The 21,339-nt window shown below is 43.1% G+C and overlaps 2 protein-coding genes across 3 annotated transcripts in view; one reads left to right on the top strand and one right to left on the bottom strand.

Moving 5' to 3' along the window:
* cenpp (centromere protein P) overlaps positions 1-21,339 on the bottom strand; it is a 70,117-nt gene that overhangs the window by 1,662 nt on the left and 47,116 nt on the right. The window lies entirely within an intron of this gene.
* ecm2 (extracellular matrix protein 2, female organ and adipocyte specific) lies at positions 658-17,249 on the top strand. The gene is made up of 12 exons (XM_029502643.1): positions 658-911; positions 4,618-4,752; positions 5,115-5,273; positions 7,987-8,175; positions 9,543-10,352; positions 10,723-10,838; positions 11,175-11,310; positions 11,730-11,887; positions 12,922-13,061; positions 13,157-13,269; positions 13,754-13,967; positions 15,604-17,249. Exons 2-12 carry the CDS (start codon positions 4,620-4,622, stop codon positions 15,770-15,772), a joined length of 2,337 nt encoding a protein of 778 aa, XP_029358503.1. The 5' UTR covers positions 658-911; positions 4,618-4,619; the 3' UTR covers positions 15,773-17,249.

The raw sequence follows: 21,339 nt of genomic DNA, 5'->3' as shown, positions 1-21,339 counted from the left end.
TCTGCATTGTGAGACAGAAGATGACAGTTTAATCAGAAACACACTCCTCCTCTGTCCAAACTTGTTGATCCAACGTTTGTCACGCTTCATGTGTGACAACTTTCTCTGCTTCGATATCAAACTGTCCGTTCTTTGTTCTCAGACAGGAATGATCATGTTGTAAGAGGCATTCGTTTTTAACTTTGTAATTATTTACTTTTCTATCGTTCCGCTTCGACAGAAGAAAGTTCACGTATAAACTCTCCTCATCATTTATTAACGTTATTCAATGTCTGCCTTTATAAGTAATTGTGAAACGATGTTTGTGTGCACAGATAGTATAAAATAACACAATAAATCTCACTGATATTGAACTGCGAGGTTTTCAGTCTTTGTCTCTAAACAACAGCACTGTGTGGATTTCGCTCTGTAATTATTTTGTTTGGTCATGCGTGACCTCTGACCTCTGAACTCTTCAGCTCCTTCAGAACTGAAGTCACCTTTTGTTTATTTTTTTGTCACTTCTGTTGCTCTGCTGTTGTCTGTCTTCGATGTCCTGCAGCTTGTTGGCAGCGTCCTCCACAGACAGGAAGACACATGTCAAACCTGTCTTTCTCTCTCTCTCTCTCTCTCTCTCTCACTCTGTGTGTTCTAATACTCTCTCTCTTGTTTTGTCTCAGCTGCAGAACAAATCTTGGCTTTCCTTCTCAGCTCTATTAGCCTCCTCTGCTCCACACAACCACTCCTCGCTCAGAGACAGGCAGAGACAATCTTTTCCTCTCTCTCTCTCTCTCTCTCTCTCTAGCGCATGCACGCACACACACACACACACACACACACACACCTCTCCTGAAGCTCCTGCAGAACCAGAGGAGGAGAAAAGAGGGTGGAAGAATTTGGCCTCGAGTCCTGCAGCCGCCTTCAAACTGCTGGTAACGTAGAGCTAATGTCTGTTTGTCTGTCCTCGGCTCCTCCCCACGTCACTCTGTCTCTCTGTCTCTGTCTTTTGTGATTTGTAAACAGCTGTTTCAGTTGTTGGAGATGATCTTCTCCTCCACATGTCCAAAAGAGAGAAAGAAAGTCTCTGAGTCATTAATTTCAGGACTCGTCGGCTTAAGCTCCAGCTCAGACCTGAATCTGACTGGATTTAAAAAACTAAACAAAAAGACACTCTAACTTTAAGGTTTGAGGATAAATGCAAACGTCTGTGCACTTCCTGGTCTTGATTCGGCCCCTCAGCTCCCCGAGGATGTTTCATCAACTGTGAGCTGACTGGAGAACCTGGAACTAAGTCAAACCAGCTTTTTCTTATTTTTAATAATGTAGTTTTTATCTGAGCCGTCGATGGTCTGATTTAGAAAAGGAGCTGATTTCTTTTACAATAGTTTGTGTGAAGACCTGAGAACTAAAACCTGGTGGTTTGTTTGTTCTGTTTGGTTTTCGGTTGAGGAGCTGACTCCTTCTTTCCCTCAGACATGGGGAGGAGGTCGGCGCTCTAACGGGCAGGAAGTGATGATGGAGGCTGTGGGCTGTGATTGGCTGAGCATTTATTTAATAGCCTGATCAGAGCTGAGTTTATTTATGACGGGATCCAATCAGACCACATGAACACAACCTCCAACAAACACCAGATCACTGCTGACGTGGTGTCACTTTACAGCAGGAATCACTACAACAAGAGCAACCACAACACAACACCTCGTGACAACGAACACTTCAGAGGAAGCTGGAGTCAAAGGAGGGAAACTGAAAGGTGGAGCAGAGGATTCACCACAGTGATGAAAGCAGCTCACAACAACCTGAATGACTACAAAGGACATAAAAGCTCAGTAACCTGTTCGCAGATTTCTGAGGGACTGAACAGACGACACATGGTTTTTTTACAGCTGCCAGAATATCTGAGGATAAAGTGGACGTGGTCTTCTGTAACCACCAGCAGCTTCCACAACCTTGAAGCTCAGCTTTGATGAACAACAGAGTTTATAGCGAATAAATCGTTTCTCCTGTGGAACGAGTTTAAGGGACGTCTGAAGAAAAGAGCCAAAAGCTGACATGAATGTTCTTCAGCCTGAAGAAACGCTGTTCAGTCATGTACTCTGACAAAAATGTACTGCGCCTGTAAAAGCTGAAGATGTTTATCAGAAATATTCTTCAGCAGAACAATTCAGACAATTCAGATTATTAAATCAGTAAGAACAAATTAAAAATACAAACAATTAGTAATTTATGTAATTAAAGACAAACTGTCAAGTTTCCATGGTGAGGATTTGCAGCTTTTCCCTTTTAAGTCACAATTTCACAAGAAAAAAGTAATTTATTGGTTAAAAGTGAAAGTTTGAAGCTTCTGTTACTGAAAAATGTAATCTGTTCCCAACAAAGTCAGAGTTTCTACAATGAGCCAAAAAATCTGCTCAAACTGGTAATAAAAATAAAAAGTTCAGTAACTAAAGTAAAAGAGCAGCAGAGCCTCGTCTGGACTCCAGAAAACTAAACTCCAGGTTATTTTTATCCTCTGCTGCTCCTGCTGGACGGCTCTCCGTCTGAGCCTGCTCATCCAGAAACTGCTGAATATTTTCCATTTCTCTTCCCTCCCTCCTGTTTTCTTTCCCGTCCCAGCACTCATGGATCTCTCTCTCTCTCTTTTTGTCTCCTGATCAGCCCTGAAATCTGATTTCTGATTGGTTGGAGCTGAGCCGACGAGGGAGGGTCTCAGATCTGACTGAGGTCGGACCTCCAGTCCGTCGAGCTGCAGACTCAAGGAAAAAAAAAAGTGACTGATAAAAACAAAGTGTGGGTGGAAGATCCAGTTACTGTGACGTGTAATCTGTGCGCTCTGCTGTGGACAATCAGCAGCTGTAGTTATTCTTCTTCAGCCCTTTAAAACCACAGACTGAGTGGACTTTATCATACCTGAATAAAACACAGGTCACTGAAAATAACCACAAACAGACTCACGAGGATTCGAAAATATGTTTTGAAGTGTGTAAAGCTGAATGGGGGAATGACTGAGTTATCTCTGCTGCTGTGGTTGGTCTAAGGCCTTAAAAGTAGGTTCTCTCTGACCACGTTGGCCACTCAGAGTCGTGTCCAAAAACGTTGAACACTTCAGATGTCAGTCTCATCAGAGAGGCATCGGATCGGACAATGAACCGACTTCAGAGACCGGAGTCCTGTTAGCGTCCTGCAGCAGGTGGTCAACATCAGGGAGTCAGTGTGGGACTCCCAGCAGGAAGGTTGTGTCGGTGCTGAGGATGATCACAGCAAACATCCACTTGATTCATGTTTCCTCAGGTTGAAGTTGATGAAGATTTTTTGAAGTCTCCACTTCACTCATTGAACCCAACACCTTTTTGGCAGCACTGATCCAAACATCGATCCCAAATGTAACTCCAGTCCAGGAGGTGGAAGTAAAGAACAACAGTCCTCTGTTGGCACCCTGTTGTGCTTTGAGCTGTTCCAGTTCAGTCACCGCAGTAAGAGTTCAGTTAGGAATCTACAGGTTGTTATTTTCACTCAGTGTGAGCCCGGTCATTACGGGCATCTGGACACGGGCCTCCAGGATTAGGACTGAGTGAAAATGGAAAACTGAGGTTCGGTCATTCTAAAGTTTTGTAATATTAATTATAATTAACCAGAAAATTGAAGAGAAAAATAGAAGAAGCTGAGTGAGATGAACCATCAACCATCCAAAGCTCACTCTCCTTTTAGCTCTGATTTGGTCTCCACCATATCAGCCTCCGTTAGATGAAGGAAGTTTCACTGTTAAAAAGCTGCAGCTGGCTGTAAAAACTCACGATCTGGATTCAGATCTACGACAGACTGACAACCGGCAGCTCAGACTTTCAGACCAGGAAAAACTAAATGTCTGTAACGGGGCCGCTCCCAAAAAAAACAAACAAACAAACAAACAAACAAACAAACAAAAACCTGATTCAATGCTCCCAACAACTCCCATCATGCACTGGGGCACAGCTACTGCACATTTATTACTGTTATTGAGTCTGATACAGAAAACTGGCTGAATCTTCTCCATTCAGAGGGCGAATCAGACAGAAGACAAACTATCAGGTGTGTGTCAGATCTGTCCTTTAATAATGACAGGACTGCTGTGCACAGACCAGTCATTACACACACTCACACAGAGGGAACTGGCCATTAAGACCCCGGCAGAAGGCTATATGAGGACAGGCAGCAGCTCTGAAAGCTCTTTTTGTTGGAGAAGCTGCTGCAGGTAACACCTTCTGTATTCCTTCTGTCCTTATGTGTTGGTTGCTACAGTAAATCTAAATTGAGCGCAGAGAGATGAAACAAAGCTCTGCGGCCGGACTCTGGATTCTACAGCCATCCTGAATTTTTTGTTTCCACTCATTTTGAATCCCATTTGAGCTCTGATGCGTCATATTAACCAGCTGGACCTTTACAGAGGAACCAGGGAGGTCCAGGTTTGGGAATCGAACCTGCTGTTGTGTGTTTAGGTTACATATAACAATTGCAAATCTTCAAATGTCGAATGACATAAAATGTTTTATATTTTATTGGAAACAGCAGAGCGCTGGTATCAACAGTTTAAAGGGTGACGGTTTGAGACTGAGCCGCAGGGAAACTCTAGACCTGAATCTGGTCTGTGCTGCTCTGCAGGGATGAGGTGGTGGCTGCTGGTGGGCAGTCTGTGGCTGCTGGTGGTCCTGACCGTCCCCAACACCCAGGCCAGGAACAGACCACACAACCAGGATGGTGAAGCCCGTCAGAGGATGAGGAAAAGGGACGGACAGGGTAAGAAAATAAAACTGTTCTGTGCCTTTTGTTCGCCACTGTCGACTCTTCTTAGGTCACCTTAGAAAACCGAAGCTTTATTCGCTCTAAAGTGGAGAATCTTTTCAGAGGTGCCTGGTTTACATGTGGTGCTTCAATCCCAAACTCATCGTCGGGTCGCCAGGCCTGAATCCTCCTCTAACGTTAATCTAGTGATGTTAATTAACTTCACGGTTTTATTCTCACAGCGGGGTGACTCTGACCCCCTGACCCCTCTTATGACTTCGGTAAAACCGAGAGAGCTGACACAGACCAGCTCTCCTGTCCCTAAAACCACGTGGACGTGGAACAGATACAGATGAATATGTGACCATGTGATGCAGGTCTGGGCCGGGCCAGAGCAGGGCGCACCAGACCGCTGAAGATCAGACTGGTTCCTGGTTCCAATGTCCCGGCTGAGCACCACAAAAACCAAAACTCTGTGTACCTGGACTCCTACAAGACGCCTCAAGAGCAGCACTCCAGCTACAACGTTATCCCAGGTCAGTAAAACCAGAAACCCTCTTTAATCCAGCTCAGTGACACCAGTGACAAATCCTTGACACAGTCAGTTGTCAAACGTTTAGTCCAGGTTGGGGAATTATGCTCATTCATCAATTATGAATTAGATCTTATTTATCTGCTATTCTCCCTAAATCAAAATTACTGAAGAATAATCTGTTAAATTAGGACGCATCTAATACAGTTTCTGTTGTTGTGTATCCAACCAAGCGTCAATTTTAAGACCGTACACTGAAACCAACAAACGTAGCTGATAATAATGAATAAATGATGCTTCACTCGGTGTACGTATGAATAATGCAAAAAAACAAAGACCAATAAGTAAATGAAAGGTGAATGTTTTTCTTCAGAACTTTCAAAAGGAACATTAAAGTGAAATCAAAGCAGAGTAAAATAAAACCTGAGCATTTTAATCAGATGGCGCGCCGCCAGCAAGCAGTTAATTTCAGCAAACAGTTTCGTCCTGTTCTCATAATAAAAGTGCTTGTTATTACAGTTCAGTAATTTAATGACAAATCATCACATTCCAGCACGAACAGAAGGAAAAACCATCTGTGGGAAAAGAGCTCGTCAGAAAACGAGTCTTGAAAAACCTCACACAGAGACCAGGACAGGGACTCGAACAGGAACCTCAAAGCCACGTGGAGACCGTTCAGTTTAAACATCGAAGCAAACATCATAATTAGTGGTGGCAGTTTGATGATGGGAAACGTAGAGGACATTTTTTTTCCTCCACTATTTGTTTCTGTTTTCTCTGCCGTTTGAAATATGAGACAAATCTGCTTTGTGTTCGGAGCAGTCCAGTTTATAGACACAGAACAATTTCAGATGTCGGACCGAGATGCTGTCACCAAAGAAGGAATAAATATTTTATCTGCTCTGTGGTTTGCGTGAAGTGAAAAATGCCTCTCCGGTCTCCATGGAAACAAATCACCATGAGGCATGCTACAAGAGCCGGACCCAGTTCAGGCTCCGTCCTTCATAACAACAGTAGCAAAAGTAGACGAGAAAAAACAAAACGATGGTAACTGAGTCTGGGACGGTTCACTGAAGTGTCATCACAGGAAGTTAAGGACTTCTACCAAGTCCCGACAAAATCTTTCTTTTTGTCTCGTTAAAAGGTCCATTTGAATCCAAGTGGTGCACAAAATCTTATGAGAATTCCCAAAACACTCAGAGAGGAAAATGTTGATCAGTCCCCATTTCCATTTCTGAAGGAGGTTATGAGCAGACTTATAAAAATGACAGAACTTAAAGAACTGACAGTAACTCTTCTGTCTGTCGAGGCATTAGTCATCCCAACTACATGAAATATCACTTTTCAAATCTGAAAACAGTTTTTCTTCAAATTTAAAATAAGAATGAATAAATCAATAAATGCATCCGAGAGTCGAATTTTAACAGATTCCAGACTGAACTTGCTTTGTCCAGATATTTAGTTTTAAAGTTTAATTTATAAATGAGAGAAATTCGTTCATCCCAGAGGCTGAAAAGTCTAACTGGTGTTTTGACTTGATAAATTGTAAATTTTTGCTCAAACCTATTTGTAAGTGAAACAGTTCCACAGCTGTTAAAAACATGAAAATATACGTTGAATATCTTCAGATGACGGAGCCACAAAGGGACTATTATTTCAACAAAACCCAGCAATTTACCAGACAATGAAAAGCAAGACGATATTTTAAAGAGAAAAGAAAAGCTCTAAAGTGTGTGCTCCAGTGGAGATGACAATAGAGGGACAGTATTTAGGAGAAACAACCTGAGCCCTTTAAGTACCTGTGTTCCTATAGACCTGATGGAGAGCGTACCATTAGAAAGGATAGATGACAGGCGTAAAACAGACACCGAAGAGCCAGCTTCCTTCTGTATCATAGTGGTTTACGGTCTTTGTATCTGACTCACTGCTGCTCGCAGCCTCGTCGTGTCCCAGGTCTGGTGTTGAAAGGTGAAGTTAATGCAGAGGGAGGAGAGGAAACCCAACAAAACACCACCTTGACTGCTTTGGACAGTAAAGTACAAGCTTTAGATTTGACTAGACGTACACAACAATTACCGCAGCAGAGCCTGCTGCTGATGAGGCGGGCGGGCGGTTAACAGCTGATGTGTTATTCTAAACGCTCCAGTTTGCTCAGTAAGTCAGTGAAGATGTTGTGCTCATCCGCAGCTGGAGTAACACACTCAGCACAACAAATCCTCGTAGGTGGCGACAGAAACAGGGACGACGTCTTCAGTCATTTGTTTGCCCCTGGTCCTGTCAGACAGCACAAACCTGACATTCATCGTTTCGGCTGGTCCATAAAGGCCAACCCTGATTCACAGCTTTCATTGGCTGTTTATATGAGCCCTGAAAAAGAGGCAGCCAAGGGCCATCACTGCAGCTGAACACAGACAGCTAATCAGGGAGTTCTGTTGCTTCTCTTGCAAAAAAAAAAAGGCTGTCAGAAATTATTCACTTAGTTTTGTTGGTTGCCAACAGTTTGTGGGTAATTGTGGTAATTATGTCTAGTAATTAGGGAAAGATCCTCGTTAGTCAGCTGAACGTGCAGCCTTCTACAGCAGTCAGAGTAATGTGCTGCTGTTTATTTAACTCATCTGGCTGGGCTTCAGCTTCACCATCTATTGTCTTCAAACTGGATGCCAAACGAGACCAGCTGACTGAGCTGCTGAACAAGTCTTATGTCTGTGTTGTTTCAGGTAAGCAGGGCCAGTGTGAGTACCAGGGCCTGACCATGTTCGACCAGGCCGTCTGGTCCCCAAAGCCCTGTGTGACTTGTCTGTGCACCGGAGGGCGGGTGGTTTGTGACGAGATCACCTGTCCCACGATGCGGTGCCACTTCCCCTTCACCCCCGTCGGGGAGTGCTGCCCGGTCTGCATGGAGCCAGGTAGAAACACAACATGTGGCAGCGCCATGGTGCGACATCCAACAGAGATGGAAAATCAGAATCAGTGTTTCCATGTTTCATTCATTCCACACTTAGAGCAAAAGTCATCGCTTATAAATATATAATATATAAATAAATATATAATCACTTATATATTTAAAGCACAAAAATTGGTGAGTTTGGTTAAACTTCTGTTTATCACCAGAAGAGATGATCAGTTCTTTTTGTGATTCCATCTCTGAGACCTCAGGATGATGTTTTCTGTTTTCATCATGGCTTTAAAAAAATGTGGTTAGCACATTTTGGGTCAGTCAACACACATGTTGTGAATGTTTTGTGTTTTAGTATGTTGGGAGGTACCACATGTTGTTTCCAACATGTCCAGGGTCTGTTTCACTTTACAGTCAGTTCAACCTACTCAAAGTGGACTCTTGATATATAACTGGAGAGAAGCACAAAGACGTAAAGACGAGTTTCAGAATGCCCCCGTGTAGACCTCGGTTCCACAGCCAGAGTCTGGCCCATCTTTATAGATTCCAGCTGTCATAATATTGCCTGAGTGTGTGCCAGAATTGATCCAGATGTGTAAGCGCCATCTAATAATCAGCGTGTATACAGTCCAGACATGGAAGCAGGCGGTATATAGGACCGCAGTGCACACAGGTCGAACTCATCTTCCTGTCTGACAGACAGAAAAAACACATAAGTCTAAACTATCTTTACACTTTATTACTAATGCAACAATCCATGTACAGATCAACACTCCAGTGTGGCATTTAGATTTATACCTGCCTGATGAGCTTACATCTTCGACTGTAAGTGAAAAACCTGTCAGTAAAAAAAAAACACAAAAAAAAAAACAAACAAACATTGAAACTGGCAGAAAGTCGCTCGCTGCTCCGTCACTGTGTGCATGTGTAGAGGTGTTTATGACTGTAATATGTGCGTCCTTATCTGTGTGTAGTCACTGTTTATAAACTATGCTGCTGCTGTGACATAGTTTACATTCAATTTAACAAACGTCACTTGGTCATGAAAAAGTACCTGACTGTGGGGGTGCAGGTCTACAGCAGCAGTCTGCTCTGTAGCTGGTCTCGTACACTAACACACAGCCGTGTTTGTCTGTCCAACTATCAATCTCTTCATCACCTTCTCATCTCCATCCTGTCTCATTCTCTTTTAGTTTTCTTTTTCCTCCTTTTTCTTCTTTTGCCCTCTGCTGTCTGTCTCCACTCTCCTATTTCTATTCCCTTTCTTCCCTCTGCCTCTCTGTACTTCACCTTTTTCTTTCCCCTCGACCGACTCCTGCCTCCCACCGACTCCTGCCACCTGATTGGCTGCCACGCACAACCCGAAACCAACCCTAGACCCTGACTTTTCTGGTGCCTCCCCAGTTCCAAGTGACCCCAGCGACCCCGTGACCCCGCTGACCCACGAGGAGATCCAGCAGATCCTCTGGCGAGAGACGGAGGACCACCGCGAGGAGGAGGAGCGCCTAAGGAAGAAGGATGAGGCGAGGAAAAAGAGGCGGAAGCTGAGGAAGGAGCAAGCGGAGAAACAGAGGAAGATGGTGGAGGAGAGGAGGAGGAAAGAGGAGGACGCTCTGAGGCTGCAGGTGGAGGAGGAAGAGGAGGAGTGGAGGAAGCAGATGGAGGAGACAAGGAGGCAAGAAGAGGAGACAAGAAGACAGGAAGAGGAGGACAGGAAGCAGAGGGAAGAAGCAGAAAGAGAGGCAAGGGAGAGGGAAAGGAAGCTAGAGGAGGAAAGGAGGAAGCAGGAAGAGAAACTGAGGGAAGAACTACTGGCCCTTGCGGAGGAGGAAGAGGAACGGCAGAAGGAGGCAGAGGAAGAAGAGGAGGTGGAGGTGTGGCTGAGAGGAGATGTGTTTCAGATGCTCCCAAAAGAACCCGAGGAACCAGAGGAACCAGATCTCCTCCCTGCTCCGATCCCAAGACCTCCTGCCCCGAGAGAGGACGAGCTGAAGGAAGTGGAGCCGGAGGAGTACGAGGAGGAAGAGGAGGAGGAGGAGGAGGAGAGGAAGGTGGTGGTGTTGGAAGAGAACATGGGCCTCCCTCCAGGCTGCGACATCTCTGATGTCATTTTGACATGTGAGAACGCCAAACTCATCCACTTCCCTCCTCTGTCCATCCCTGAGCTCAAATCTCTGAATCTGGAGGGTAAGTCATCGCCACAACAACTGATCCACTGGACAACAAAAACACAATTCTGATTAAAGACTGACATCTTTGGATCAGAGGAGAGGAAATTAGGAAGCTCTGACTCCGCAGCATTAATATCAAAATATTAGCGACAGTTATCAGCAGATAAAAATCAGAAGCTGATACTGGAATTCTTTGTCCGTGTGAGATTTATTGGACTAGCATTGCTTTAGTATTTGGGAACAAATGGCACACATCAATAAAGTTCAAGCTAATTAAGGAACATGGTCACCCATTTGAAAAAGGTTTACGAGGCTCATAGAAAGCCACTGTAACCATGGAAACCACGCTCAGTTCGTTAACTAATTGAAATTGTTCTGACTTGCAGGCAACAACATCAGCAGCATCCCAGCCGAGGCCTTCAACGGCATCCCCAACCTGGAGTGGATCAACCTGAAGAAAAACAAACTCACCTCCGCCAGCATTGACGCTAAAGCCTTCAAAGTAAGACAAACTGACACGCTAACCCGAGGCAACCCTCCAAAGTAAAAGCCAAACTTTTCTGCAAACCATCTGTTTGTTATTAACAAGAGTTTCTCAAGAGGTTTCAAGAAATGACGACGATAATTTAAATGAAAGTGACCTCCAATAAGACATGCTGAACGTATTAAGCAATGAAGTCAACAAGAAATAGAAAATAGATACCGAGGCAAACAACAACATTTACCCAAATCGGGTTTGGTTTTACAAACGTCCAAAGTCTTTCATGTGACGTGTATTTCTCAAGTGAACTGTGAAATCTCCCAGAATCCTCAGCACCCACAGTCTGTGTCTGTTTAGGGTCTGCAGATGCTGCGACGGCTCTACTTGGACGGGAACCTTCTGGACGCCGTGCCCTCTGACCTCCCGCCGACCCTGCAGGAGCTAAAGATCAGTGAAAACAGCCTGAGAGGGATCCACGAAAACAGCTTCCAAGGTACTGACACGGCATCCCATGATGCACCTCCTGACTCACGTACGCTTTAATGTCACTCAACAACCCATTTGTCTGAATATGACTCACTTCAACCACTTAGATTGTTTATGGACCAAACCGTCAAACGGCTGTTCACTCTTTGTCCAGGAAAGTAATGACCTTAAATGTCAGTGACAGGAAAATTATTTGAATCCCATCCAGGTTTAGATTCTTCGTGTAATCTGCAGGCCTAACTAAAGTCATGCTGATCGGTCAAAATGAATTTTTCCAGTGTTGAGGTTTTGTAAACACGTTCAGCGCCACAAACGCTTGGCGTTGGAGTGAAGTGATGTGTATTCCTTTCTGATTATATACATTCCTGTTGTACTGATCCAGTCGAGCTAAAGGAGCATGAACATACGTCTACGTTTATCTCTAAGATCTGAGCAGCCTGGTGATCCTGGAGCTGGAGGGGAATCTGCTGAGTGAGGGGAATGTCAGTCCTCTGGCCTTCGCCCCCCTCATCCAGCTCTCCTACCTCAGACTGGGCAGAAACCACTTCCGCACCGTACCGCAGGGCCTTCCCTCTTCACTGCTGGTAAGAAGTAATATCTGTTTATGTCTACTCAATCCTCACACCAGGATTCCTCACAAAGGCTGACCATAAGAGTCCAAGTAGAAACAATGGTTTCTCCGGATGCTAATGAGCTGTGGGTAACCACATGTTGGTGGTTTGGTGTGATGGTGCCACCTAAAAGTTATCACGGCTCCACCCTCAGTGGACCAGAAGGTTTAAAGGACTCATTATCAACCTCCTAAAAACCATCAAAATATTCATACACTCTATTTCACTTTGTCAGCTAACAATAAACTACAGCAAATGACATCCCAGTAACTTAGTGATGTAATTCAAGTCTTGTCGGGTTCCCAGTCGGTTGATGAAATACCTTCTGAAAAGCTGGCAGCATCATGAATTTAGCGTTTGCTGATGCTTCACGGTTTTCCTTTTGGCTTCAGTGCATGAACTCTGACTCTACCTGTGGGAAACCAGAGCACCCAGGCTGTAATTATGGCCTCTACGTGACCACAAACGCTGCAGAACACCAGCAACACGCTGCCGCCGTAAATCTATCTTAAAATCCTGCTTCACATTATGACTTCAGGGAGTTTCTACGAGCTCACTGCGAAACTAAACCCCCGTACCTGTTCTTGTCATTAGTTTCAGACTGCGGTCTACCTTAGGTCCGGGTTCTCAGGATTTATAGGCAGAATGTGTCTGCTGCTGATCGGGTTTCCCATTTTAACACAGACTGGAGAGACAAGCTACACTCTGTGTTAAAATGGAGGTGAATTTAGTTTTTCGGTGGATTAGGCATTTATAAGCTGAAAAAGTCCCAAAAAACACAAACTTATCTGCCAACATCTCTGAAGAAAACCCACTCAGTAAACACAAGTGTTCAACAGAAACCTCATAGCACCACTACTGTTGCTTTTACACTGTTTTCGTTACACAGTCCAACCGTAACTCCGAAATGTAATCTCCGTAGTTGTCTATGAGTTTGTGCCTGATCAAAACATTTCTGCTTTCCGACCTGGATGAAGACAAACATTTGGTTTCTCTTTTGTTTTTAGGAGCTGCACTTGGAGAACAACCTGATTGAGGAAATCTCAGAGACAGTTTTCAATCAGACCAGAAATCTCAACGTGGTTTCTCTGAGACACAACAGGCTGGACGAGACCAGGATCGCGCCATTGGCCTGGATCAACCACAGGTCCGACAAAATCTTTCCCATCATCCTCTAGAGTCACTGTTATATTGAAGCATCACAATAATTTCCATTCGCTCAAACATCTTTGTCCTCTGCAGAAATCTGGAGTCCATCGATCTTTCACACAACGATCTTTACCTGGTTCCATCCTACCTGCCCAGATCTTTAGTTCATCTGGTGTTGGTGGGAAACAACATAGAGAGGATACCTGGTAGGTCCAAAGTGTGGATGAACATGTGACTGACAGAGAAATATTGGAAGATCGGTGCATAAAAAGATTCAAAGTTCTCTAAATGAACTGTGTGTGAATGATTTAAATCCTCTTTATTTTATATCAATCAAACCGATGTGTGAAAATTATAGTCGGTATACGTGATCCTACAACTACGACAAACACAAACAGAACCACAGTGTGATAACTGCGTCAATACAAAGCAGAACAGCTAAAGAGCAATAAAGCATTTTAAATTACGAGCCGGCCCTCAGTAGTGTTTGTAGAGAGGGGGCCTTCCATGGAGGGGGGTTGAGTCAGCAGTTAGAAAGAAAACAGTAGCTGCATGCCATTTTGAGAAACTGACTCAGCAGGACGCGGACTCTCCTTCGGCCTTTGTGTCATTAATACGTTAATGTGAAACACCATTTAAAAACAGCAGCAGCTTGCAGTATTTTCTTTTCTCTCATCTCCGTCTCCACAGGTTACGTCTTCGCCCACATGGACCCGGGCTTAGAGTACCTCTACCTCTCCTACAACAAACTGGACGGAGAGGGAACGGAGCCCGAGTCGTTCTTCGGCTCGTATCACTCCATGGTGGAGCTGTGTCTGGATCACAACCAGCTGGTCTCTGTCCCATCTGGCATCAATGAGATGACCAACTTACACTTTCTCAGACTCAACAATAACAAGATCAGGTACGAGGCTGCTACCGTCCACAGATATCTGTCTCTTAGAGTTAAATGGATTCCTGAGACAGTTTCGTGGTTTGAAGTTAATCAGAATAATGATAATAATCACTCTTTTCCCAGATTAAATTATATTTATCCTTTAATCTGCATTTGGTATGGTGTGACAGCAAATACTCATCACATTCAGCCGTTCCTGAGATTCGAGGGATTGAACTATGCTTGGCTGTTTCATCAGCACGTGATATTTACGTGTTGACTGCTGTCCTGCTCTCTCGTTCCGGATGAAAAGCTGCATATCTGACCAAGACATTTTGTTAGGCCGCTCGCACGCTCTGCATTGACGGATTTGTTTTCTCTAACTTCCAGTCTAAACAGTGTTTTTCCACTGAACTCTAAGCTGTGCATTTAGCATGAAAAATGAGTGGAAGAAACAGCTACAGCTGAACAGTCGCCGGCGTTTCGTGTTTGAACGAAGTCTGCAACAGTTGGCTGGTAGTTTTAATGAGGTCTCAGAGAAGGTGTCTCTACTTTCAGGACATTCAACAGTCAGTCACACTAAAGCAAACAGAGTAGAAATTTGAGGTTGCTGCAGATAATTTTCATTCTTGAGGAGAATTAAGTAGAACAACCAGGAACTCAATCACAAGCTTTTTATCCATCCATCCATCTTCCAACCCGCAGATCCTATTCAGGGTCACAGGGAACGAGTGCCACCCCAGAAAACAGGCAATCAGAGTATCTATAGCTATAATTATTATAATCATCAATCATTTATGTCAGCTATGATAACACAAAGGATAGAGGGTGTTTTCTGCTGCATACATTCAAACATTCAAATGTTGGGAACCACTGATATGTTGGACTTATTTAACAACGAAAGTACCACCTACAAACTACAGCAGCTGGACTTTACCAGAATCAGCACAGTGTTTTAACAGCAACAATTAAAAGTCCCATGAGAGTCCAGAGTCGGACCAGACGACTGACTCACTCATCAGCCCGCCAGACAATGTTAAAGCCGAAGGTTTGCTGGACAGAGTCGTCTTGACGACAAGAAACAAAACAAGTTGTTCATGTCTCCACCTGGGAGTCGCCCTGAATCACCTCATTACTCTCTCACAGGTCCGTGCACAGCACTCCCAGTGAGTCCACGTAGGACGACGATTTCACACAAGTAACATCACGACTTAGACACTGTGCTCTTTTACACTGTATGGTACTGCATGAGGAAAAACAATAAAAAGAGTTAAATATATTAAATAATATGAAATATTTTATCTTCAGTTTCATTTTCAAAAACCTTTTAAATAGTTTCAGCAAGTCCTAAATGAAAACAACACAATATTCCAGCAGTCCGGCTGCGACACAAATTCAAAGTGAACCCATATATGAAAAGGTGTGAGGTTATGTAAAGCTACATAAATCACTCCAACGACACTAAAATCAGACACGCAGCTCACTGCAGTGTTTAACACTTCGGTGTGCATGACCAAAAATCATCCAATTAACTGTATTTTTTTTTCATAAGCAGCTCATTAACAAAATCTGCAGTAATAGAATAATCATGTATAATTATTACAGACGCTGTGACGCTCAGATGAATTCACAGTTAAAAACTGTCTCTTGCTCCGGTGTCTTCCAGGAGCATCCCCGACGAGGGCATCTGTGACCAGAACCACAATGGAGACTCCACTCTGGTGGCACTGAGGCTGGAAAACAACTACATCGACGCCCAGAAGGTCTCCCCTAAAGCCTTCTCCTGTGTTCGCTCCTCTTCGAGCGTGGTCTTAAAACCCCAGAAAACCAAATGAGCGCAGTCCTTACAACCCCAAAAACTAAAATAAGACTCTTGTTTGTATCCCCATTAACTCAGGGGTCAGGTGCCTTCACTAGCTTCCACTGATGCTGTATGTTACTGAAATATCAATGACCGCGATAACAACATGATAAATATGCATTTTAACAGTTTTTATTTCTTTAAGGCAATGCTTTATCCTGCCATGTCCTTGGACTCAACACTAGAGTAAGATTTTCTTTTCCTCTGTTCTTACTTACATCGTTCAAATTCTGCCCAAGATGTTTCACACGGTCACCTGCTGCACGTTAAGTGAAAGGAGGTGACAGGACATGTTCTGATGTCAAGATAAAAGACATCTGTCTCCTTTGGTAAAATCTTAAACTCTCTAAAATGGAAAGAATGCCTACGCCATGCGCAGTAAAATGAAAATGCTAATAAAGAAATGGAAAGAATTCTATCAAGCGAGACCGCAAGCCCAACACATTATTTTTAACAACCTCAGCACCTCCGTGTTCCATTTCTCAGCGCCGTTTCTTCCAGGGCCTTCTTTCATAAAAGCTCTGACATGGAGGGAAGTGAATTCACATGTAGTTTGGTCCTTAATGCTTGTTGTGTTAAAGGCTAAAAGTGAGCGCTGCGAAGAGCCCGTCCCTCTGACTGATACAGAGCTGGGGGATGTGATAACACGTCTGCTTCTCGCTTTCATTTCTGTGTACATTTATGCTTGTTGTAAGAAATTAAAGGGAGTCACTCCACATGACGCAGGTTTTCTTTAATAATCAACGTGACGTGTGTGATCAGGATAGATGTGTGTCAGGGTGAACACCTGCAGCAACATCCAGGTAACCTTAAATTCACCTTGTCTCTTTAGAAATAAGAGACAGTGCTGTGCAATTGCAATGAATGTGGTTTCTTTTGCTGCTGAACAGGGATCACAGTGAGCACAAGGTTTCCTATTGAGTTTCATGGGGAAGAGTACATACGTGTGGACTTTTTGGGAGAACGCTCTGATAAATGCCGTTAACCTCCTGCTTGCTCCCAAGAGCTCAGAATAGAGTTGCGATGTGGAAGAAACTGCTGGTTTAAATCTTTTTCTCTTAATGATCTCATCAGAGGTCTTTTGTCTCCTGAATGATTCAACCGCACAACAAGTCAACGTCAACGCTTCTGCAGTGCATTCATTAGAAAATAACAGTTTCGACTGAAGTAAAAAGGCTTCTGCACTTTGAGGGTAAATTCCATGGGAGGAGAAATCTCTATTAAATTGTCTTAGAGAACTTTTATCTTTTCTTATAATAATAACATTGACTGGATGTACAGAGTGCCAAACATCAAATTCAGGTTATGAAATGTTTTTATTAAAAATACCAGTAATGTTTGACTATTATATGCCCTACACTTTGCTTTTGGCTGGCCAACATGTGTAAATGATGTGACAATCATATATATTCCAGTTATGATGCTCAATAAACTTCACTTTGTTCCCGTTATTGCCTGAGTAGACACCTGAACACACACGAACTCCCACCTACATTTTGTGAAGAAATGAACGAATACATGTTCTGGTCACTTCATTACTAACGCAGAAGGAATAGTATTACAATAACAGAAATACCCTCACGCGGGACTGTCTGTCAAGTGAGAACAATAGCAGACCTATTTGAATTGCTGGTTGGAAAAAAAAAAAAATGTAAGTGGTGATTCAGAGGACTGGAACCAGACTACGTCAGATTCATGTTCCCATCTGGACCGCTGTAGAACACCTGGAGGCATTTTAGGACTCGACACGTGTTGACAATGGATTCAGATACTCAACCTGTGAAATGCAAGAATGACACATTCGAGCAAAAGAGTTAGATTATATGTTTGATTGGATTCCCTGACCCAGTTCAATGTTGGCACATCCAGCACATGGAAGAGTGACTTTGTGTTATCGAATTAACACCCCAGGCCTTTGGGAGGACAGAGACACGGGGCCATGAAGACTATTAAAGAATGAGTCATGATAGAAGAAGTGATCTTTGCATCAAATCTTCTGCCCTCAAACAGTACACATTCATAGAGAGCTGTAATTATCAGAGCAGAGAAAGCCAACTTTATCATAATATTTTCCTCTGAAAGTCTGAGGTTTGGGATCATTTACTTCAGTAGCAGTCAGATCTAAAGGACAACTGGAACAAAAAAAGCGAAGGTCTTCTTTGGGAAGACAAATATCAGATAATTATATGAAGGCAAAAATAAAAGTTGAAGAAAGAAATAAAAACAACAATCGGTAATGTCTGCTCATTTTCTAGATGCTCGCAGGCGTAGTGCCGTTGTACTTCAGCTGGAAACTTCCTCTCAATGAGCCGAGGCTCAGATCAAAGGTTTTCCTGTTGAAAATAGAGAAATCTTTTCTTCTGCCAACATGAGCAGCTGTTGTGTCCATCAGCTTCACAAATCAAACTTCTGAAGGGACAATCTAATTCTCATTAGTCACATGATCTTATAGTTACTCTGCATGGAGACGTATAGCTGGTTACACAAAGTTGGACCTTAACCTCAACTGCATAAGCGCATGAGGTTAGTTATCTTTGTTGTTTCTGATTTACATCATGTGAAAGCAGAAAAAGATAACCCAACATTTGGATACCCAGTAAAACATAAATATTACTTCATCTTTTAGGAGCCACAAGCCACAAATAGCTAAAAATTTCCAATCAAAATTCACCGCTTTACCAGATTTATTCCAAACACTAAGGTTGACGTATCAACTATCTAAACAGTGTGCAGCTCCTCTAGTAAGCAGATGGCGGTTTTTTTAATTGGCTTTTATTTTACGACTCTTTAATTTAGTAATTTTCTTGAGTAAGTTCATACTGCAACACGTCAACCAATTTGTGTGAAGACAAATTTGATATTTTTTTCTAAATTACTGAGCGCCAACTAAAAGATTTTGTAGGCTGTAAAAAGAATTCATCGAACGTAAAGTGCCTCAAGTTCCCGTTCATATTAAATTGATAATGATGTGATTATGTTTACACCGACTCACAAGTAAGATCCTTCAGATCTTCAATTCAATTCAAATTCAGTAAAAAAAAAAAACAACAACTTTATTTGTCCCCAGGGGGCAATTGATCATTCCTTAATGAAGCAGGTGTATCCTCAGTTACTCTGCTTGGGCTTTTTTAGCAAACACACCAACGAGGCAATTAAATTCCTGCATCAGGTGGACTGAAGTTTAACGATGTTGACACTGGTCTGCTGGACAACTCTGCCAGCAGCAGCAGGTAGCACACCGTCTGCGGGGTCACAGCTCTATTAAAATGTTTCCTGGCAGCAAAATGTTCCTGTGGCACTAAAACAACACCAGCGCTGAGGCAACTCCTTTGGCACGATCGCCCTGCAAGTTGCCCCGATGATTCACGGCTTTAACGGCTCCGATGGAGGAAATTCTCCTCAACACAAGAACACAACAAGCTCCGACGAGTCGAGATGGGTTGGAAAGTATGAAATCCAGAAAGAGGAGAGACGTCCTTCCCGTCCGTCTCCCACCAGGAATGCAGACCCTGTCCCATCAGGAAATAATCTGTAACATTTAATTTGTAGTTTGAATACTGTAATTCCAACAATTACAGCATCGATTTTTTTTTCTCTTCCTTCACCACAAACCAATTTCCCTCTCTGGACTTAGAGTTAAGAGTAAGAGTAAGAGTTCCTGAATAAAAATCTTTCAGCAGCAGGCCAGTCAGCTGAGAAGTACAACAGAACAGAAGATGACGGCACGACAGACGTCCAGGCAGAGCACAACGCTCTGGGACAGGTTTACATCAGGGACTGATCAGATCCCTGCAGTGTTTGGGAAAGTGGTATCCTTTAATCTTAAAATCTGGCTCACAGCAGCGTATTGTTCCAACACTCAGTTATGGAGCAGTGATTGTGAGGAACTGGAAATACAGTTTGAGGTTTTAACAAGGGATTCACAAATGGGGGCACGCCAACATATCAGATTATAGCAGCTTCGACTTGATTCAGTTCCATCTGACTTTTGAAAACCTGACATCTAAATAAATAAATAAATAAATAAATAAAGCTTTTCTTGGTGCTGAAATTCACCACCAGGGAGGCGCTTTGTTGGGATGCACAAACAAACGACACCACAACACACACAACCTCTGTACAGGAAATTCTGTCACAGTGGCCGAACGCCACACTCTTTAGAGGCGAGGTACAAAAATTCAGTTTTAACTGAGCTGTATTTTATTTTGGACTGGAAAGCTGCCAGCTTCTGCATTGGAGAAGGTTGCAGACTGAAGAAGTTACACACTGGTCTTACTCTACTCATTCGGAAGACGACTTTTCACAAATAAAAACAAAAAGAGCTTTGTCACAAGAACTGCGCCTCAAACATATGGGAGGACAAAGAGTGGAAGCCATTTCCTGTTTTGCAATTAATCTGATATAAAGCCCAAAGTATGCAAACGCCGCGGAGAAGAATGCATTAACAGGACATCACTGCAGTTCAACATCGGGGCAGAAGAATTTCCCCACAAGTATTTTAATATTTGCATAGCAAAGAGAACATAAAAAGTGGTAATAGTATTTCAAATATCCGTATGATAAAACGATAAAATGGGCCATAGTTAGCAGTGACGCAGGAATAAAGATTTTACATTTATTGATTAAACCCAAAGCTGCAAGCTGCATATCATTTAGAAACATTTAATTCTTTTAAGTTGGAGATCTTCCTGGAAGGAACACGTTGAACATGAGGAGGCTCGGCAGACTCCTTGTTGATGACATGATCATTTAACCAGATCTCTGATGGTTTGGAAAGTATGATTGTATGATGCATTGAAACCAGAACAGAGACCCGCTCCCATTTTGGTTCGCCTGGGTGCCAAACCAGGGCATAGTTGGACGGTCTGGCTCTGCCATAAGTTGCTTCAGAGTGCGGGTCCAGCTCAGCTCAGCAGAAAATACCAACACTGACTGGAAAAACGGATAGTATAACACATGAAGCCATGAGGGAGCAGCTTCATGGCTTCATTAGCTTTTCCATTCTTGGGAGGTGTCTCTCATTTTTGCCTTAAGTGAAACTTACGGCTTTCCTGTTGTGTCCTGTTAAGTTATATATCACACAGAGCTCAACACTAACTAATTGGTTCTTCCAATTAAGGAGGAAAGCAATAATAATGCAAAGAGAAAGCTGCCAGTCTTCCTCAACCCTTTGTACCACCTTATCACTGAGGTGTCTTGAAACAAGACAACATAAATGTTAACTTGAGCTGAGCTGTCTCATTAAAGTCTTTGACTTATTCAGGCAGAAGTGTTTTTTTACAGCCTGTTTCATCGTTATTTAGAAGATCACAGATGGTGATACTGTACTTGGCAGCTGGTCTGCAAAGGGAGAGCTGCCAGCAGAAAATTGGAAAAAGATGAATTGAAGATGGAGCGATTAACTTAAAAAGTATCAAAACCATCTCATCGAGTCAGTCTTGCTCGTGTTGGTGAATTCGGTCAACACCAATAGTACCCTTTGTAGCCCATTGTGTTTGTTCCCCTTCAGTTAAATACGCCATCGCAATCAATGATGAGTCC

Source organism: Echeneis naucrates, chromosome 5, assembly GCF_900963305.1.
Source record: "Echeneis naucrates chromosome 5, fEcheNa1.1, whole genome shotgun sequence".
In the NCBI taxonomy this organism is placed as follows: Eukaryota; Metazoa; Chordata; class Actinopteri; order Carangiformes; family Echeneidae; genus Echeneis; species Echeneis naucrates.
Note: the sequence above shows the minus strand (reverse complement) of the source record. Positions and strands in the feature narration are given on the sequence as shown.

What these genes read in the sequence shown, in the direction of transcription:
- ecm2 (XM_029502643.1), top strand. Translation starts at nt 4,620, where the DNA reads ATGAGGTGGTGGCTGCTGGTGGGCAGTCTGTGGCTGCTGGTGGTCCTG. An exon ending in CAGCTACAACGTTATCCCAG is followed by an intron (nt 5,274 to 7,986) that starts GTCAGTAAAACC and finishes GTGTTGTTTCAG; the next exon opens with GTAAGCAGGGCCAGTGTGAG. An exon ending in TTGACGCTAAAGCCTTCAAA is followed by an intron (nt 10,839 to 11,174) that starts GTAAGACAAACT and finishes GTGTCTGTTTAG; the next exon opens with GGTCTGCAGATGCTGCGACG.